At 30.9% G+C, this 19,868-nt stretch overlaps 2 protein-coding genes, 1 non-coding gene and 1 pseudogene across 3 annotated transcripts in view; 3 read left to right on the top strand and 1 right to left on the bottom strand.

Moving 5' to 3' along the window:
• LOC125834166 (pathogen-related protein-like) overlaps nt 1-7,146 on the top strand; it is a 32,575-nt gene extending 25,429 nt beyond the window's left edge. The window contains exons 2-4 of the mRNA XM_049513363.1: nt 5,964-6,096; nt 6,435-6,736; nt 6,823-7,146. Coding sequence (XP_049369320.1) covers nt 5,964-6,096; nt 6,435-6,736; nt 6,823-6,972 — 585 coding nt within the window. The 3' untranslated portion in view covers nt 6,973-7,146. The remainder of the gene's footprint in view (nt 1-5,963; nt 6,097-6,434; nt 6,737-6,822) is intronic.
• LOC125834176 (U6 spliceosomal RNA) lies at nt 6,217-6,320 on the bottom strand. Its single transcript, XR_007443334.1, has one exon. It is a non-coding gene; the product is annotated as a U6 spliceosomal RNA (small nuclear RNA).
• Nucleotides 7,147-14,001: 6,855 nt separating the features above from the next.
• Nucleotides 14,002-16,150, top strand: LOC125834162 (pathogen-related protein-like). The gene is made up of 4 exons (XM_049513360.1): nt 14,002-14,240; nt 14,551-14,683; nt 15,484-15,785; nt 15,887-16,150. Exons 1-4 carry the CDS (start codon nt 14,103-14,105, stop codon nt 16,004-16,006), a joined length of 693 nt encoding a protein of 230 aa, XP_049369317.1. The 5' UTR covers nt 14,002-14,102; the 3' UTR covers nt 16,007-16,150.
• Nucleotides 16,151-17,551: 1,401 nt separating this feature from the next.
• On the top strand, nt 17,552-19,104 carry LOC125834167 (endoglucanase 9-like; annotated as a pseudogene).
• The last annotated feature ends 764 nt before the right edge of the window (nt 19,105-19,868 follow it).

Below are 19,868 nucleotides of genomic sequence, written 5' to 3'. Positions count from 1 at the left end.
AAAAAAAATTTACCATATGAATTAATTACAAAAACTCCAGTTTTCCTTATTTCTCTCTTAACATCCTGATATATATCACTTCACCTCTACCAGATACATTACAACTTTGTTTGTGTACAATGTATGTGGTACAAATGTTATTGTTGATACATAACCTCAATTATTTCAAACCTAAATCAATATAAATTTTCTTTTGTCACCCCCGAGCCTACACCCCGGACGTGACTGACACTCGAGAACCATTGCTGGTCCCAAGCGAACCCTTGGCCTGGCTTACTTACTCAGCGGAAGACTTAAAAGCATAAATACAAAGATTCAATGCACTTACTAAACTGTTCGATAAAGATAACTTAGAATGTTCAAAGGTCAAACATTCAACTTGGCCAAAATGGCAACTCAAGTCTTAACATATGGAATAGTAATGTAAAGACAACTGACTACTAACTGTCTATGAAGCCTTTAAAACAAAGAGGGATGTCGGGACAGGACTCCCGATCATTCTAACAACTGAAATCCTAGAAAGCAAGTAAAAGGAGTCCTTCGTAAAGCAAGAAGGCTCACCAACTGACTCTGAATGCTCAAACTGGATCAACGAGGAGCTGGATGCTGATCCTGGTTACCTGCGTCTGCATCATACCAAGATGCAGGCCAACTGGCATCAGTACATTGAATGTACGAGTATGCAAGTTGGAATGCTAAACATAACATAGGCTTAAAAAGATTTTGAAGGAAACACTTACGTTGGCTCTTCTCAACTCATGAATAACTCAACTCATAATAAAGCAATGAAACACATGCAATATATGAAAAACTTTATAAAACAGTAAACGCAACTTAGTTCGTTAAAGAAAATGCAATAACAAACTCAACTTTACTCATACAACAAAGTAATATAGTTTCTGTGGGACATTCTCTAACCAAGAACTACCATTATGAGCCTAATTGATGGTACAACGTTTTACCTCACGCTGCCAAGGACCGTCTTATACCTTGACATGGGTATAGAACCTAACTCACTAAGTGGATCGACTAGTCTATGCTAAAAGCATCTTAAGGAGTCATTTAAAATGCATGATCCTTTACTACCCATGATGGCTACATGATTTATGGAGACTTGACTTCATATGAACTCGCATCCCCATATCAGTGCTCAATACTACTCCCAAAATACACTTAGCTCATATGATTTAAAATCAAAACTTCTTTCTTTTGTTTGAGATAATTACTCAAAACTTAGCTTAAAAGCTCTCTTGAAATCGATGTATCCTTTTCTTGCTCAAATGTGAAAACATTTATAAACTCTTTGGGAATACTTAGTTCCCTTATAGCTTTTTGAGAAATAAACTCAACTCTTTACTCTTTGCTTTGACTTGCTTCTTAACTTCTAGACTTGAGTCTTAACTTTGATCCTAACTTTCCTTGAATTTAATTATGGATTCAAGGTTCATGATCTCATGTTTATGGATGATTTCATGATGTTTAGATATACCTTAGAGTGTTGAAATCAACTAGAAAACATAGGTACGCTAAGGAACAAGTACGAAAATGTGGGGAATGAATGGGGAGAACTGACTTCCTTGGCGCTCTGAGAGGCGCGAGGTACTAGCCCTCAACATTCAAGGACTGGTCTGGGGCGCGCTGGCTGGCGTGGCCCCCAAGGGTGAAGATTCAGAGGCCCTTTTGGGGCGCTGGCTGGCGCGACGCCCCACCCTTATCCCTAGGTGTTTGACGACTTTTCTTCTCCGTTTTTCATCTCTAAACCCTCTAAACTTTCATGGTTCCTTCCCCAAACACTTAGAATCATTTATACCCTCAATATATGATAGATTCAAATCGAAATTACACCTGAAAACATGAATCAAATTGCAAGAAACTTCAATCAACACAACCCACAAGAATTCAAGAAAAACCTTCAACAATGTCCATCAAGAACTCAATTTTTAAACCTTCAAAGACTTAAATTCGCTAAATTAAATCATGATTGGCGCGTGGGCGAACTAACCCAACGCTATGTGATCTCACATACCTTTTTAGGGATCACCCCTGACGAAATCCACAAGCTATCCTTGACGAAATCGACGGATCTTGAACGTTCTTCTCCTTTCTCCTCTTTTCTCCTCTTCTCCAAGCCCTAGCGTATTTTGGTAAAAGCGTAAACTGATCTAATTCTGTTTAGATCCTAACTTAATTACCAAAAACGAAATAAAATAATTGGGCAAGGAAAAGACCAAGCTACCCTTTCAAAATCCGGATTTGGACTTTCCTTATTCCAACAGACCAACTTCCAAAGGGCATAACTCACTCATACGAACTCGAAATTGCGCAAAATTAGTGGCGTTGGAAATATTATTCCAAGAGATTTTTAACCATATCTGGAAGTACACCTAACTCATCTTGAGCTAGGAGTTATGTCTGTTTGAAGTTGGCCAAAACTCAACTTATTCTAACTTAACAAAATTTTCAGATTTTCATTCTTTCCAAAAATGACTATTTTCAATTATTGGCTTCTTCCTAGTTATTCCAAATTGCGAGATGTTACAACTTTATAGTTATGAATCTGATATATAATTTATATATCTAATACATAACTTATGAATTATTTGCTATGTGTCGGGAAAAGGAGCAATGTATCTGCGAGTTCTGAAAAATCAAAATTATTATAATTTAGAAAACTTTCGAGATAAAATGTAATTAACACCCAAATTATATTGTTGGGGTTATTTCTGTACTTTATAGTGATTATATAATGTGTGTTGTGCTGAAATTTTGATTGTGATTGACTATTTGCCAGGGGCGGCTCAACAGATTTCATGGCCTAAGGCAAAATCATATTAAGAGGCCCTTAAATTTATTTTATAAAATTTATACACTAACAAGAAAATTTATTTTCTACACAATAGATTAATTATTTAAGACAAAAAATAACAAATTTCACACACAAAAAAAAGGAAGAAGAGTAAAAAAAATAAAGTGATGGATTATCGATGTTAAGCTTCAAACCTCAAATTGAAATTTTAATTTGGCTATCATCAAATAAGAAAAATAAAAAAACCACTACATCAAAAATGATCTTTAGCAGCAATTAATTAACGACAATAGCTCAATTGCCGCTAAATATGTATTTTTAGCGGCAATTAACACTCTTTGTATATGTCCCTAAAGCCTTTAGCGACATTGAATCTAATGACACTTAACTAATGCCGGTAAAAACTTTAGCATTCTTTAGTAATGTGTCTATTTATCGCCGCTAAAAGTTGTTTTAGTTGTAGTGAACATTAACTTAATAGTTAAGGTTTTGAGTATGGATAGTAAGAAAAATATATAAACCTTCTTATCAAATTTATGATCAATTTAAATGATATAATTCATTCCATTAAGTAGCACTCATTGGTGAATATCTAAAATAAATTATAAACTTTCATCTAATGTATTAAATTAAAGTTAATAGTTAAGGTTTTGAGTATGGATAGTAATAACAAAAATATATACACCTCCTTATCAAGTTTCTGATCAATTTAAATGATATAATTCATTCCATTAAGTAGCACTTATTGGTGAATATCTAAAATAAATTATAAAACTTTCACATAATATATTAAATTAAAATGAAAAGAAAACTTGTGCATGAATGTTTTTGTGTTCACGCAGTTTAAGAAAAGATTGAAACAAAAATTCATTATGTTATCACATATATAACTTTGTTCTTATATAAAAAGGATAAAATTTAAAATCGGAAGTTAAAACAAAGATATCAAATAATGAAGTGAAAAGATTATGAGATTTTATGAATTTATTGATAAAAAATACTCTCAAATAAATAATAATAATAAATATACCATAAAAAATTTATTTATATAAATTATATTAACATATAATAAAATCAATAACAATAATTTAAATAATTTGGGGCCTTCAAATTTTTGAGGCCTAAGGCAATGGCCTCACTGGCCATGCCTTAGAGCCGCCCCTGCTATTTGCTCCACACGATGGATAAGCCCATCATATTTGACATTTATAATAATGGCACTTCAACTCCAACAAGTCACAATTCAAGTTCAAATTTGCTTCCATTAAAAAAAATGTGAAAGAGGGAAGAGTAGTATAGGATCATGGAAGAACATCAAAACAAAAGATGAAAAAGTTGCTTCTTTACTAATTGCCAAATTTTATTTGGAGGTACTCATCAACACATAAAATATCTTTTATTGATCAGTGGTGTTGTTTTGCCACAAATATTTTCAAATACATTTGATTTTTAAAAAAAAAAAAAGTATTTGGCCATACGATTTGTTATTATTTGACAAATATATTTGGCAAACATCCCATGTTCAAGTATTTGAGTTTTTTTAAAAATTTAAAAACTACCCCAATTTTTTATATTTTATAAAAACACCTTATCAATCTCAACTAATATCTATTTGTCAATCAATATATGATACATTTGAGTATGCGATTAAAGTATTGCTTTTGTCAATATTGTTGTTTTTGTTGTTGATGTTATAAGACTATTTTTTAACAAAACATGTTTATTATAAAATGACAATACAAATTTATGGGTATACTTTTTTTAATTATTTATTTTTTCAAAATTTATGATTAAACACATAGTTAAACTTCATCAAAAAAACGACTTACCAAAAATATTTAAGAATTTATGGTGAAACACTAGCTTCGGTTAGATTTTTTATCATATATAACCTATCCACAAGGTTTGTTCAGTTAGCATCAAGATGGCAAATTAAACGATGGACAAGTCAATATAGAAATTTCTTTGGAGGTCCCAATTAAATCCATAAACTATCCTATATAGTTTGAACTTTAGTACGCGTTGTTTCCACGATATTTCCATAAGAAAATGACTAGATTTTTTATTTTTTTTTACTAGCTTGAAATAAATTAAGACTTTGGTCCTTGGCACGAAAAGTTCATATTATTGGGTGGTTTTTTATTTTTACCTTTAAGTTTATAGTTTAAAAATTTTTTGTCCACAAGAAAGTAAATGAAAATATCCTTGACATTGAAAAAAATTACAAGGCTCTAATGAAAGACATAACTTAGTTCTTATGGAACTTATGCAGATAGAAGCATAAGTATATACAGTTTCAAAACTCATAAAGTTATGTCACGACTTATCACTTATTCATAAAGAACTTTTGTCATAATTAGTTTAGACAAAATAAAAGTTGTCTAAAATTATGTCTTGCGAATTAGATACTGTACCGAACAAGTTACTTTTGCCCACAAATTTTCATTATATGAAAAGCATTGACAAAAATTAAAGATCATTCCAAAATCGGGACAATCAGTGCAAAAACTTGATTGGGACTTCTTAGTATTAGGTTAACTTTTTTATCCTATAAAACCTCATCAGAAGGTTTGTTCAGTTAAAATCAAAATGGCAAGTTTAGTAGGAGGAGGAGACAAATACAGAGACTACTTGAGTGATGAAGAACTCAAAAACACCAAATGGAGAAATGGACCCCTAGTTATGATGTTGTTGATAAGCTCTTTGAACAAGAAAGAACTCATGTATGTTTCTTTTTTTTTGGATTAAAGATTTCAAAAATCTTCTCTTTGATACATCACTCCCCTCTCGTTGATACATATTTATCCCCATCTCAGATACATCCCTCCCCTCTCTGATATAAACCCCTCTCCCCTATGTATCTGAATGGCTTATCCCTTCTCTGATACATCCCTTTTCTTTCGGATATATCCCTTCCCTATGTATCTGGATGTCTGCAGATGTATCCGATAGTCCAGTGGTGTATCCAAAATTCATAAATTTTAAGGGATTTTTGTTATTTGTAAAAGAGTGGGAAAATAATGTAATTAGCTCTTAACACTATAGGATTTATGTAAATTATCCTCTCTTTTATATCATCGTTTATACTAATAGTTACCTTTATAGAAGTTCAATGTTATACTAATAGATACTGGATTTGCCTCTTATTCATTTTTAGGTATGGGCTGAAGGATCAGTTGAAGATAAAGTACAAAGGCTATTGAAGACTTGGGAAATGGAATTAGTTCACAAAATAGATCCTAATGACATGAAATCTGTTGATCCAACAAAGTTCAAGAAGAGTGTCAATGGTACTCTTTTGTTACATTTTGTCTATTTATAATTTGCCTTCATTATAATACAGGGAAAAAAAGAGAGTAACTAACCTAAATGTAAGTGTTACTCTTATTAAAAAGGAAAGTTTGCTATATACATATTTTGGTGTTGTCATAGGTTTGTGTATGTTATCCTTGCGTAGGGATCATGCTGATCTTCTCTGTATCGTTCAAATTTAATTGAATGTCCTCGAAGGGATGATAAATTCTATAATAGGTAGTTTTAATTCATTTGGAATTGAGACGTAATTGTTGTTATTGTTATTGTTTGTTCTTTGATCATTTGAGAGAATTTTCTCTGATAATTTTTATAGGAAGGAAAGGGCTAACACCGGAAGAAGCTATAAAGCTTGGTGGTGGCTATAACACATTCCTACAAACTTCATTGCCAGAAAATCTAAGAGTCTACAATCCTGACGATGAAACATTTGAATCATCACAAAATGTTTTTAGATCCATATTTATACGAGGATTCGCGATCGAAGTCCTTCATGTTTATTCAGGACCACCAGAAATTGTGTACAAGTTTAGGCATTGGGGTTACATGGATGGTCCATTTAAAGGATATGTTGCAACTGGACAACTTGTTGAGCTCTTTGGGATTGGCATTTTTGAAGTACTTACCAAAAAACCATCTTTTCTTTTTTTTAAAAAAATAAATTATATTTTTGAATTAATTGAATTATGTTGTGTTTGAAACAGTTGGAGAAAGAGAGTAACAAGATTGTTAAGGCAGAGTTCTTTTTTGATAGAGGAGAATTGCTTGGGCCACTTATGAAAGGAGGAAAAAATGGCGAATCCACAAGTGAGATGGCATTATTGGAGGCTTCAAAATGCCCATTCATGAAATAAAATAATCTACAAGCAACAACTTTTAAGATTTGAATAAGCTAGTTTTTATTGCTACCATACATGATACATTTGAATGTGTGTAAAAGTCTATGGTTATGTTTAAGTTTTTAATAGAAATAGGTGCAAAAGTGTAATTTCCCTTTGAAGTTTATTAATGTTTCTTCAACCGTCAAACCTTTGTTAGAGAATGTTTTACTCTTCAATGTAAAATCAACAAGGTTGTGGTGGAGTCACTATATCAAAAATAAACTTTAGCAGTAATTAATTAACGGTAATTATACTCTTTATAATGTTCATGAAGCTTATAGCGAAATTGGATCTAATGATAATTAATTAATGTCGGTAAAAGCTTTAACACTCTTTGTTAATGTGTATATATTTTGTCGTTGAATGTTGTTTTTGCTATAGTGAGTGATAAGTATTTCTTCATCTTCAATCAAAACTCTTGGGTTCAAATTCCCTTGGTTATGAAGTCACCTTTGTTAGGGAGCTTTTTTAAAATAAAAAAGCTATGTTAAGAAGCATTTTACCCCCAATATAAGACTTTTCAGCGTGAATTTCAATTTAGTCAGGACTCAATCCAATACGAATATCGAAAATGAGAAACCAAAAAAGAAATCCATTATGTTTTGAAAGAGTCAAAGAATGTCTTCTTTAATTGAGATTATTTATACAATTCAAAATTACTACAATTATAAAAAATAATTATTGGTAACACTTTTCATCATTTCATTTATTCTTGTGTTTAAAATTCAATTGTACAACAAAAGAAACGAAGTAAGAAAAGTTTAGATTAGCATGAAGTTTCTAATGATTTGACCATCTTACTAACTTTGAACCTCACTATTGCATTTGAAATAAGATTAACTTCACTACTTTAGTTGTAAAATATACTATAATACATAAATTAACTCCCACCTATTTCATAACCCAAGACTATTCAAACTTGCATACATTAATATATATCCAATTGCATTATTCAAATTAAGGATCCACAACCCTAATACCTTTTCCCATACATATTTACAACTTTAGATATTACTTCATATGTTCTGTTTTAAAATACCAACATGTATATCTTATATTTTTAGAACATATTTGACGGAATAATTCTCCTCCGAGCACTCTGAAACGAGGATGCACACAACTTTAAATAGAAAGCGCAATTCATATGTAATGATCTGGAAGGTTACTTTTAGAATTTTTCGTAAAATTATGATTTTATCCTTTTCGATAATTGCTCCGAGTCTTTTTTGATTGGTTTGTAAAGTTGATTTTGAAAGTTCAGTAAAAAGTTGAGATTCTTAGAAGATTTTTGTTTTGGTAGGCTTAAAGTTGTTAAAAGTGGTTTCCGGAGTCAATCGGAGTTTCGAATCTCAGAATGGATTTCCGTTAGTTCCATCTACTCTGGAATGCAGAATTTGGTCTAGGAGAGTAGTTGGTTTCAAATTTTGAGTGATTTCGTGGATTTGAGGTCTTAAGTTGGAAATTGATGAGATTTTAGTCTTTGGGTTGAATTCGTCAACATTCGAGGTTCGGATGCTCGGATCAATTTTTTGTCAGTCTCGTAGGATTAGGGGGATTATTTTAGGCATAGGGAAGGTCTTGGTTGAATTTTCTGAGGTTCCGAGCTTTGTTTGGTCTTTTTAGGCATTATATTAGTTTATTGAGACTTTTACGGGTTTCGGATCAAGAAAACCTCAAATTCTTGTTTTGATGGTTTCATTGTGTCGGAATGTCGATTTTAGTTGCATTGGTTTGTGTGTACGGGGTTTCGAAAGAATTTCGAGGGTCCATTCGGAAACTTGTGTGTTGGCTGATTTTCTGATGTCTGATATCTGTTGTGCCTGGCGTTCGCGAAGGGTTGACCTCTCTTGCGACCTTCACGTTAGCGAAGATCTGATCGCATTGTTAGGGTTTTGCCCGGATTTTCTTACCTTATTTGAAGTTTATTTTTCCTAAAAGAAAAAACAAAACATTATCATAAGTGTTTTTACTTTTTATGAAAAGAAAATATATTTTTCTCAATATTTGGTTTATTCTTTCCTTAGGTGAAAAGTTAGGAGATCTATAAATTGAAGACCCCTCTTCTCATATCAAAGAACACAATAGAATACACAATGTAGTCGTTTAGAAAGTCTTGTTTATGGAGAAATTTTCTCTTAAACATATTTATATATTTTTTTCAATATTATATTAGTTTTATAATATGTAGGTCGTTTGGCCAAACTATATTAATAATATGTTTTTAGTATACTTTTATTTGTCATCTGATTTATCATCATATGATTTGCAATTGTAAGTTTCCGCATGACGTCCTAATCACCTTCATAACCCAACAAGTGGTATCAGAGCACATGGTCTAATGATTCATGATCCGATGGTCCTATGGTTCAATGAGGTTGAAGATAAGCTCAAGATGGTTTCAAATCAATTTGAAGATAATGAAGATTTTTGTCAAGCTACATGTGGAGAAGAAGTTTCAATCATATTTTCAATATTTCTGTTGCTGCAATTTTTAAAAATAAAAATGAAATATTTTTAAACCATTTTTAACCTATATATTTTAAATCTTATTATTAACCATGGCAAGCAATAGTAATGAAGATTTTGTGAAGAACAAGATTATCAAGCATAGAAAAAGGCGGATCAAGTTTTGTCAAGAAAATTCAGCCAAAATGGGAGATTTGTTAGGGTTTTGCCCGAATTTTCTTACCTTATTTGAAATTTATTATTTCCTAAAAGAAAAGACAAAACATTACCATAAATGTTGTTACTTTTCATGAAAGGAAAATATATTTTTCTCCATATTTGGTTTACTCTTTCCTTAGATGAAAAGTTATGAGATCTATATATTGTAGACCCCTCTTCTCATATCAAAGAACACAATAGAATCCACAATGTAGTCGTTTAGAAAGTCTTGTTTATGAGGAGATTTTCTCCTAAACATATTTATGTTTTTTTTCTCAATATTATATTAGTTTTATAATATGTAGGTCGTTTGACCAAACTATATTAATAATATATTATTAGTATATTTTTATTTGTCATCTGATTTATCGTCATATGATTTGCAATTGTAAGTTTCAGCATGACGCCCTAATCACCTTCATAACCCAACACGCATTTGCGAGGGGTCGAGATTTCCGACCCTTGAGTTAGTGAAGGTCGGCTCACTTTGGCGACCTTCGCCTTCGCGATAGACTCATCGCATTCGCAAAATGTCATCTTATTCGGGGGTTGGATTCGTGATTAGGTTTAACCTTTAATTTCGGAATCAATTTTTTGGGTCGATTTGACCTTGTTTTCTAAATTGCTTGATATAGGTGTTGTAAATTTCGAAATCTTATTGTGAATACTTGCTTGAATAGATTGTGTTGATTCGGATACTATTCGGAAGAAAAAAGCTCTAGTGTCGGAGTGAGTATTTAGTTGTCAAGGCAAGTGAAATATTAGATCTTTATTAAAGCTAGTAGAATCTCTTATTTTCCTTGTTGTATGTGTTGGAGAGTAATGTGAATTAATGATGAGTTGAATTGTTCATATCAATTAATCTTAATGATAATAAGGGGAATAATGAAAAATGCAATTTGTTGGTAATTGTTGTGTGGTATATGATGAATGACTTGAGTGGTAATATTGGTCCGTTAATTGAGAAACACTATGATTGTATTGTTGTGATTGTAAATTGCTATGGAATTGGCATTTCTTCATTATGGTGTGAACATGCCTAAATGAATTAGCTCTGAAACACTGTGATGAAATCTATTGTGATTATGCTGATGAAAAATTATTTCGGCGGGTGATAGTGATGACGATGGAAAATTGTTCTAGCGAGTGATATTAATGTCGAGGTTTTGTTTCAGAAAGTATATGGACCTTGTGTGTTTCCAATGGGTTCCGGTCTGAAATTCACCGGATGTGTATCACAGGATGTACATGCATCACTCTATATGACATTGCGCATCATTGCATCGCACTTTATGGATTATAATTATTGATTCTATGTTGTTAAGACTTTTGATTGTGGAATACTGTGATGATAGACTATTTGTGTTGAGATGCGACTTGAGTTATTCTTTATATGCTTTGTTATGAGGAGTGGGAACGGTTGAAAACTTTGATTGATGAACTTGATATTGTGGTTGATCTGTAATTGTTGAGGCGTTGGTAATTAACTATGTATTACTTGCAATTGTGAACTTTTAGGTTGGACTCATCTCTGTGCATGTATGTTATAATTTGTGGAGGTTCGATTGGGATGAATGGAGTACTCGTATTCTATTTGCTTTACCTTTTGTTTAGTGGTTCGCTTGTTGAGTATTGTATTGTTTGGTACTCACATCTAGCTTCTACACTTGTGTAGGCTACGAGCTCGGATCTACATGTTCAATCTTCTTCTCTACTTCGTTCAAGGCTTTTATGTGGAGACTTGAGAGGTAGTTGCTTGACACCTCTGTAGACCTTCTTGTTCCTTATTTATGTTCTTGTTCTTTCTCTAGAAACAAAGACATTGAGACTTGTATTTCTTTCAATTCAGTTGTAATACATTAGTGGTTTATACACGTGACAACAAGATTTTAAGGGTATTTATAAGATTGACTAGAGCCTGTTTGGATGGGCTTTTAAGCTGGTCAAACTGGCTTAAAAGCCAGTTTTTGACTTATTAGAGTGTTTGGCAATATCAAAGTGACTTATTTTAAGCCAAAAGCTAAAAGCTAGGGGAGGGGAGCTTTTTTTTTTTAAACTTAAAAGCCCTTTTATGTTGACCAAGTATATTACCTTTTTGCCCTTAATTCTTTTATACAATTTCCAAATTGCCCATATTGAATTATTATTATTATTATTATTATTATTATTATTATTATATTATTATTATTATTATTATTAAATTATTATTATTATTATTATTATTATTATAATTATAATAATAATAATAATTATAGTAATAATAATAATAATTATTATTATTATTACTATTACTATTACTATTATTATTATTATTTTATTATTATTATGTTTATTATTATTTTATTATTATTATTATTACTATTACTATTACTATTATTTTTATTATTATTTTATTTTTATTTTTATTATTATATTATTATTATTATGTTTATTATTACTATAATAATAATAATAATTATTATTATTATAATTAAATATTATTATTATTATTATTACTACTATTATTACTATTACTATTATTATTTTATTATTTTATTATTATTACTATTACTATTATTATTATTATTATTATTATTTTATTATTATTATTATTATTTCTGAAATATGAATTTATATTCCTCTTATAAGGTGGTAAAGAAATATGTGAATGATAGAAAAATATTATTACTTATGGATGTAAAACATAAATTAATTTTGTTTTAATTTTTTTTAAGTATAAAAACCTTAAATTAATCAACTTTTTATCATGTTAACAGCTTAAAGGGTATTTCAGACATTTTGATAAAAAAAAGTGTTTACCAACACTTATTTGCCAAATACATCAACAACTTTTTTTTCAACTGCAACACGTTTATCCAAACACATAACTACTTATTTTAAAAATAAGTTCCAGCACTTTAAAAAGTTACTTTTTAAAAGTTACTTTTTTTAAGTCAATCCAAACGGGCTCTAAGTTATCCGCATTTATGCTATTGATAGTTTATCTTTCGCATTTCCATCGTATTGTTTGGGTTTTAGACTGACTTGTCATGGTGGGATGAGACAAGTGTCATAACATCCATTTTTGAATCGTTATATCATCAAATCAAACATCGTATGAATTTATACATAAATTATTTATTTTCTAATTACTTACCAAACGTTAAATAACTTATATAGAAATTGATACATGAATATGTTACAATACCCTAGTATATTCAATCCAAATAAATGGAGATTAAAATAAAATAAAAATGGAACATTTATCAAAATACGTGCAGACATACTTCAGGGCAAGATTGGATTATCCCAATTTCAAAACTAGGTTCAATGAACCTTCCTTTATTCAAATATTTTTGGATTACCAATGACGTTTATTTTAACCAAAATTATTGGAGCTTGTCTCACTTGCTCTTCTATGAAATGGGTGGTTGAACTGCTCAAACATGAAAAAAAAAAACCATATATTTTGCATATGATTTTTTTCCCGCATTAACAACTATTAGAAATATAAAAGAAAATCACTGCGATTTCATATGAAAATTTTGCTATAAAACATGATTTTTGTACTCATTTTTTACTGAACCAGCCCACTGGTAAAACGCATGATGGAAAATAGATTTTCATAAAAATATTAAGAATCTTTCTAATTTTTGTGCATGAAAACACTCCCTCTTTAGTCAGTCCCAAAAAGAATAACGTATTTCTATATTAAGTAACAATTTAACTATAAAATGTCTATTTTAGCATTAATGAAATGATTTACAGCCACACAAATTTCTATCATTCATTTTTTATCACAAGTTTTAAAAGTCTTTCTTTCTTTCTTAAATTTCGTGTCAAATCAAACTACCTCACATAAAATGGAATAGAAAGAGTACTATTTTTCAATTATAACCGATTCAATTAAAATATTTGTGAAAAATTACCATTAATCATTTTTTAGTGGAAAAATTTCAGTAGAGAAATATGGAGTTTCATTGTAAGAAGACATCTCCTAAAAACTTAGATATATGTTAAAACATCAACGATGGAATAGTCAATAAAATATCCTATTTTGAATTTCAGTACATGTTATTTCCACGACACTTCCATAAAATATGTTTTTCTATTTGACTACCTTAAAGCCAAGAATGGGCGGCTTTGGTAGATAGATTCAATTAAACTCAATAAATTTTGTTCAAATAATATATTTACTTTAAATAATTTATTACAATGAGTATACGTATTAAATTAAATCTAGAACCCAATTTTTAGCACTTAAAGGTTAAACCCAATTTTTAGCACTTAAAGGTTAAAGCCACCGTTCTAATAATTCAGAATTCATAAAATTTTAATTTTAATTTTGCCTCTATTATTTTAGTCAAAGTCTAAGACGTGATAATTAGTATTACCGTTAGGTTTCTGATCTATAAAAGCTCCTTTGAAGGCTTCATTTAGTTATCATCAAATTAATCAAAATGGCAAGTTCAATAGTAGGAGGGGGAAATAAATTCAGAGATTACTTGAGTGATGAAGAGCTCAAAAACACCAAATGGAGAAATGGTCCTCCTAGTTATGATGTTGTTGATAAGCTCTTTGAACAAGAAAGAACTAATGTATGTTCTCTTCTTCTTTTTTTAGTCATCTTTTTTTTTTCCTGGTTTTCCACTCGATGTTTGGAGCCTGGAGCTCCGACAAAATCCTGATTGCCCACTGCAGGGCTTGAATGATTTTTTTTCCATGTCCAGGGTTCGAACACGAAACCTTTGATTATGGGTGAAGCAGTTCCACAATTACGAACCTTATTAATTACTTCATGTGTTTTGTTTTACCCTCTTTAAAGAAAAATCAGATCAATTATTAGTACCAAAATTTAGAATTTTTAACATTATAATATATAGTGGATTTACTGTTTTAAATGTTTAGGTATGGGCTGAAGGATCAGTTGAAGAGAAAGTGCAAAGGCTATTGAAGACTTGGGAAATGGAAATAGTCCATAAGGCAGATCCAAATGAGCTCAAAACTATGGATCCAAACAAGTTCACAATTAGTGTTAATGGTACACTTTTCTCACAATCTCTCTTACTCTTTCCTAAGGGTGTATTCAGTACGGAGAAAAATATATTGTTACAATTTTTTCACGTTTGGTAAATTTTTGGAAATCATTTTCTTTAGGGATTTTTTTCGTAAAAAGATGAGGAAAATGACTTTAGAAAAGAAATTTCATAAATGAAGTTAGAGGTAGAGTGAAAATTTTATTTTTATGGATTCTGAATTTGAGAATGACGAGTAAAGAAATGTTCCATTTTATTTTTCTTCAATAAACAAACACAACATGTGAACCACCAATTCAATTAAGTTGGATGGTCCATATCCATGTGGGAATATAATATTGTATATATGTAATTAAATAATCTTTTTTAGTGACTATAACTTAATTTGAATCTAATATTTGTATATTTTTAAATAAATAAACTTCTTGATACAAGTATGAACTATGAGTTCAACCGAACCTATAATTGGACTTCTAGCTCCGCACTCCTACCATTCTCCAGCACACTCACCCCATCGGCACTCTTCTCACATTATTTGTTTAGATTATGAAGAAAAAGCTTTTTTAAACAATATTTTTTCTGCTTATTTATCAAACACCAAAAATACCAAAAACACCCTAAATCTATTATTTTATTTCTTGTTAAAAAAGAAAGCTATTCTCATGGATGAAACATTAATCTTTTTCTTTTTCTCATTTTCCCTTTATTACTGCTTTCAAAGCCATGACCAATTAGGAAAATATATTCTCCCTATAATACATTTTGAATTTAATTTATATACGCTGACAGTATAAAAATTTTACAGGCCGAAAGGGCTTGACACCAGCAGAATCTGCAAAGCTTGGTGGTAGCTACAATATATTCCTACAAACTTCATTACCAGAAAATGTTCGACTCTACAATCCTGACGATGAAACATTTGAATCGTCACAAAATCTTTTCAGATCGATATTTTTACGGGGATTCGCGATCGAAATCCTCCATGTTTATTCAGGACCACCAGGAATTGTTTACAAATTTAGGCATTGGGGTTACATGGATGCTCCATTTAAAGGACATGCTCCAACTGGACAACTTATTGAGCTCTTTGGAATTGGCACATTTGAAGTAATTAACAAAAAACCATCTACATTTCTTTATTTTTATTTTTTTAAAATTTTATTTACATTTTGTGAAATATATAATTAAATGTTAATTTGTTGAAACAGTTGGATAAAGAGAGTAACAAGATTATAAAGGCAGAGATGTTTTTTGATAGAGGAGAATTGCTTGGAGGACTTGTGAAAGGAGAAAGCAATGTTGCTTCAACATGTCCTTTTATGAAATAAGAAGAAATTATTACTAGCAAAATGTTGCTTATTTACAAGATGTATGTGGTTATGTTTTATTATTTTACAAAAAATGTGTAGCTTACCTTTGAAGCACATGGTTTGTTTAATATTTCAAATAAAAAGTACTCATGTTCTATGATATTTTTTTCTCTTTGACTACAAGTTTTATACATTTAATTATCTTTTATACTTGTGAAAGATTATTAGTACTTGTAGTACTGTTTATGCAATTTAGTATTTAAATTAAAGAAGAGGAGCTCTTTAGGTCTCATTTATGTTGATAAAAATTTTAATCTTATAATTTTGATTGCAATCATTAAATTCATTTGATTTTAAGATCTTAATCTTAATTATTAAATTTGTTTTTTGACAACCCCTAAATGGATCTAATAAATGTTTAAGGTCTCATTGATTACTCTTAATGAATGTCTTAATTTTAATCAAATCATTTAGGTCTAGTTTTTAATAATTCAAATTTTAACCATCGAGTGCATTTGATTTTTTGATGTTACAACCATTTAATGGTTATTAATGATTAAAATATGTAACAAAGTCTTAAACTCTAATTTGAGATGTCTATTCAAATATTTCTAGAGATGGTAGTTCATTAATTCCATCAATCCACTGTTATTGTCATCGCTTATCACTATCAATTATCACGATCATTGCACATTGTTATCAACTATCATCATTCATAACCCACGATGATCATCATCCTCATTCATATCAACCATTGTTGTCAATAGCTACAATCAGTTATCACCATCACTATCCACCATTTACAATTATCACCACAAAACCATCATTAACAGAACGTGCAATCACTACAGATAATCATCACCACCAGTTACCATTATATAATGTAAACCACTGACACCATTCACCACGATCATTATCATCCACCACAACCATTTGTTACCGACACCAATTTCCACCATCAACCACTACTAGCAGCAACCATCACCATTCTATCCACAACAACACTATCAACCAACACCATCTCCAATTGACACTCGTAACCATAATCATCACCATCGCCATCCACCGCTATATAATTTTTAAAAATATTATACTAATATAGTAGTAGATAAATTTTATATTTATTAAATATTTTGAAAAGATAAATTTTATACATTTCAAATATTAAAAAACAAACCGTCTTAATTATTTATTTGATCTTAATACAACATCATAATTTTCCCTGTTTGTTTGTTCCTAGCCCTCTACTCCAATTCTGCAGGCCTCAACTATTTCTTAGTACTTGTTTTTATTAACAAAGATCTTTGGCATGAAATTTTCTTTTTTCATTTCTTCTTGTATTTTTTTTCAGCCTTGACTTTCCAATTAGTTCAAAAATAACTAACTATACAATGAAGATGCCAAAGCCAGCACTAACAGAAAAAGAATACCTGCAAAAATACAAACACATAATTAAGGTTGTAATATACAACTATATACTTTCCAGTTACATCATACATAGGGAATGTAAAACATCATGTTCATTTCATTTTTCAAATGCAACATTTTCTTTCATAAACTTAACAAAAACTAAACTATGTCAAACTCAGAAAAGTTCAATTCTGTTCAATATGTTCATACAATATCTGAGGCTGGTCGCCTTCTTCCTTCTGCCAATCGTTGGAACTCGATAGAATTGGACTTCAATCTCCTCCCTAAATCATCTTTAAATGAAAATTTCGAGTCTTTACAATCAAGATTTTCAAAATCTATTGATTTTAACCTGTTTGTTAAAAATAAAATCCATTTTAAACGATTCGTTGTTGTAGCAGCCTTGATAATCCTCATTATACCTTCTCTTATTCTTCTTAAGCATTTTTATCATCCAAGAAAACATCATAATGACTCTTCCCACAACATCACTCTTGCTCTTAACAAAGCTCTTCTCTTCTTTGATGCTCAAAAGTGTATAGTATATACTGCTTTCTTTTGTGTTTAAAAATGCATTTCCCGTTTCTTTTTTTGGTGGTTGGTTAAATGATCTTTTTTTATTCATGCAGCGGGGCGATTTGTGGAGAATAGTTTGATAAGGTTTAGAGGGGATTCAGGGATGAATGATGGGAAGAGCAATGAGAAGAATTTAGATCTTGTTGGTGGTTTTTATGATGCTGGAAATAATATAAAGTTTAGTTTCACTATCGCTTATACTGTTAGGCTTTTGAGCTGGACAGTGATTGAATATCATGAGAAGTATGAAGATCTTGGAGAAATTGATCATGTTAAAGATATAATCAAATGGGGTAGTTTATATTTGCTTAAACTCTTTGTTCCTCCAAATAATTCTTCTACTACTACTTCAGCTAGAATCTACTCTCAGGTACTAATCAAGAATCTGAATTCAAGACTATTTTGAGTTAATCGTCGAAAACATACATGAACTATCACTTTTTCATGAGTTTCACATCTCAACTGTCAATTGTTCTCTTTTCCTATCTGATTTATCACCCATATGTGTATTAAAACACACCGCGAAGCTGACTAGGCCAAATCAGTTGTTCCCTTTTCCGACCTTAACTGTCACCATATATTCAACTAGGCTTATTTTAGTACATAGATGGTGATAGTTCAGGTAGAAAAAAGGAATCGCTGTTAGTTGGAGTGTGAAACTCGTGAAAAAGTGATAGTTCGGATGTGTTTTGGACATAATATTTTCGGATTAAAATTTCAATCTTTTGTTGATTTCAGGTTGGAAGGAATAATTCAAATGCTGAGAATGATCTAACTTGTTGGCAAAGGCCAGAATACATGAATTACCCAAGGCTTGTTTCGGTTTGTGATATTATACTGCTTCAGACTTAGCAGGGGAAATGGTAGCAGCAATGTCAGCTGCATCATTAGTATTGAAAGAAGATAAGGACATTTCAGAGGAATTGGTGAAAACAGCAGAGGAATTGTTCATTCTTGCGAATAGAACAGCAAAGAAAGGAAAGTACACGACGAATGATGAGTGTGGAGGACAAGCTAGACAATTTAATAACTCAACTAGTTATAAAGATGAATTGGATTGGGGTTGTTTTTTGTTACAGGAAACAAAACTTACCTTAAGTATGCAACAGAAAACTTTGCCTCAGCTGTAAAGGAACAGGTAGCTTCTGATGAAGACGTCTTCGATTGGAACAACAAGATTACTGCTATATCGGTAACTTGGCACAAAATCTTGATGAGAAATAATGTTTTGTTGTTGTATGCTTTTCATCTTAAGGCTGAAACTTACTACTGTTATATAGATACTGCTAACAAGGATTAGGTACTTTCGGGATCTTGGTTATCCATATGAGTCTTCGTTTATATCATCAACGAACAATATTGATTTGCTCATGTGTTCGTATACTTCTGATACAAAGTACAGCAAAACAGCAGGTGATGTCTCAATGTTCATATTTTTTTGCTATTCATAGCATAAAGACATTAAAAATTGATGCATTTTCAGTTGGACTAATCCTTTTAAAGCCAAGTACTGATGCAGCACTACTCCAGTATGCTGCAACATCTTCTTTTCTTAGCAAATTGTATAGTGACTATCTTCAGCTTTTGCGTACACCAAGCAGAAGGTTTCTGATTCTGTCTTTTCCTTGGAAAGTTTAAAACAATTCTCACTATCACAGGTGATAGTTCTTATTAAGGAGTACCCCTCAAAAGTACCAATTTTCGCGTATCTTTATGAGGCTACCTACACCTTCTTATAATTAGAATGCATACAACACTATTCCTGACGTTTTTTCGGACAAAAGAAGTAAACCATTGTTCACAGAGCCAAATATAGCAAGTAATGTTGGGCTTGTAGCAGCACTGGCTGCTCTTCATGATCCTCCTACTGGATCTTCTTTAGGTAATTTAGGAA

The sequence above is a fragment of the Solanum verrucosum genome, unplaced genomic scaffold, assembly GCF_900185275.1.
Source record: "Solanum verrucosum unplaced genomic scaffold, falcon-dt-bn FXZP01000108.1, whole genome shotgun sequence".
In the NCBI taxonomy this organism is placed as follows: Eukaryota; Viridiplantae; Streptophyta; class Magnoliopsida; order Solanales; family Solanaceae; genus Solanum; species Solanum verrucosum.
The sequence above is the reverse complement of the archived record's forward strand: the minus strand, read 5'-3'. Positions and strand labels throughout refer to the sequence as shown.

Excerpts from the sequence above, each read along its gene's own strand:
- LOC125834162 (XM_049513360.1), top strand. The coding sequence starts at position 14,103 with ATGGCAAGTTCAATAGTAGGAGGGGGAAATAAATTCAGAGATTACTTG. Across the intron at positions 14,241-14,550 it reads TTGAACAAGAAAGAACTAAT|GTATGGGCTGAAGGATCAGT; the intron begins GTATGTTCTCTT and ends TTAAATGTTTAG. Across the intron at positions 14,684-15,483 it reads GTTCACAATTAGTGTTAATG|GCCGAAAGGGCTTGACACCA; the intron begins GTACACTTTTCT and ends AAAATTTTACAG.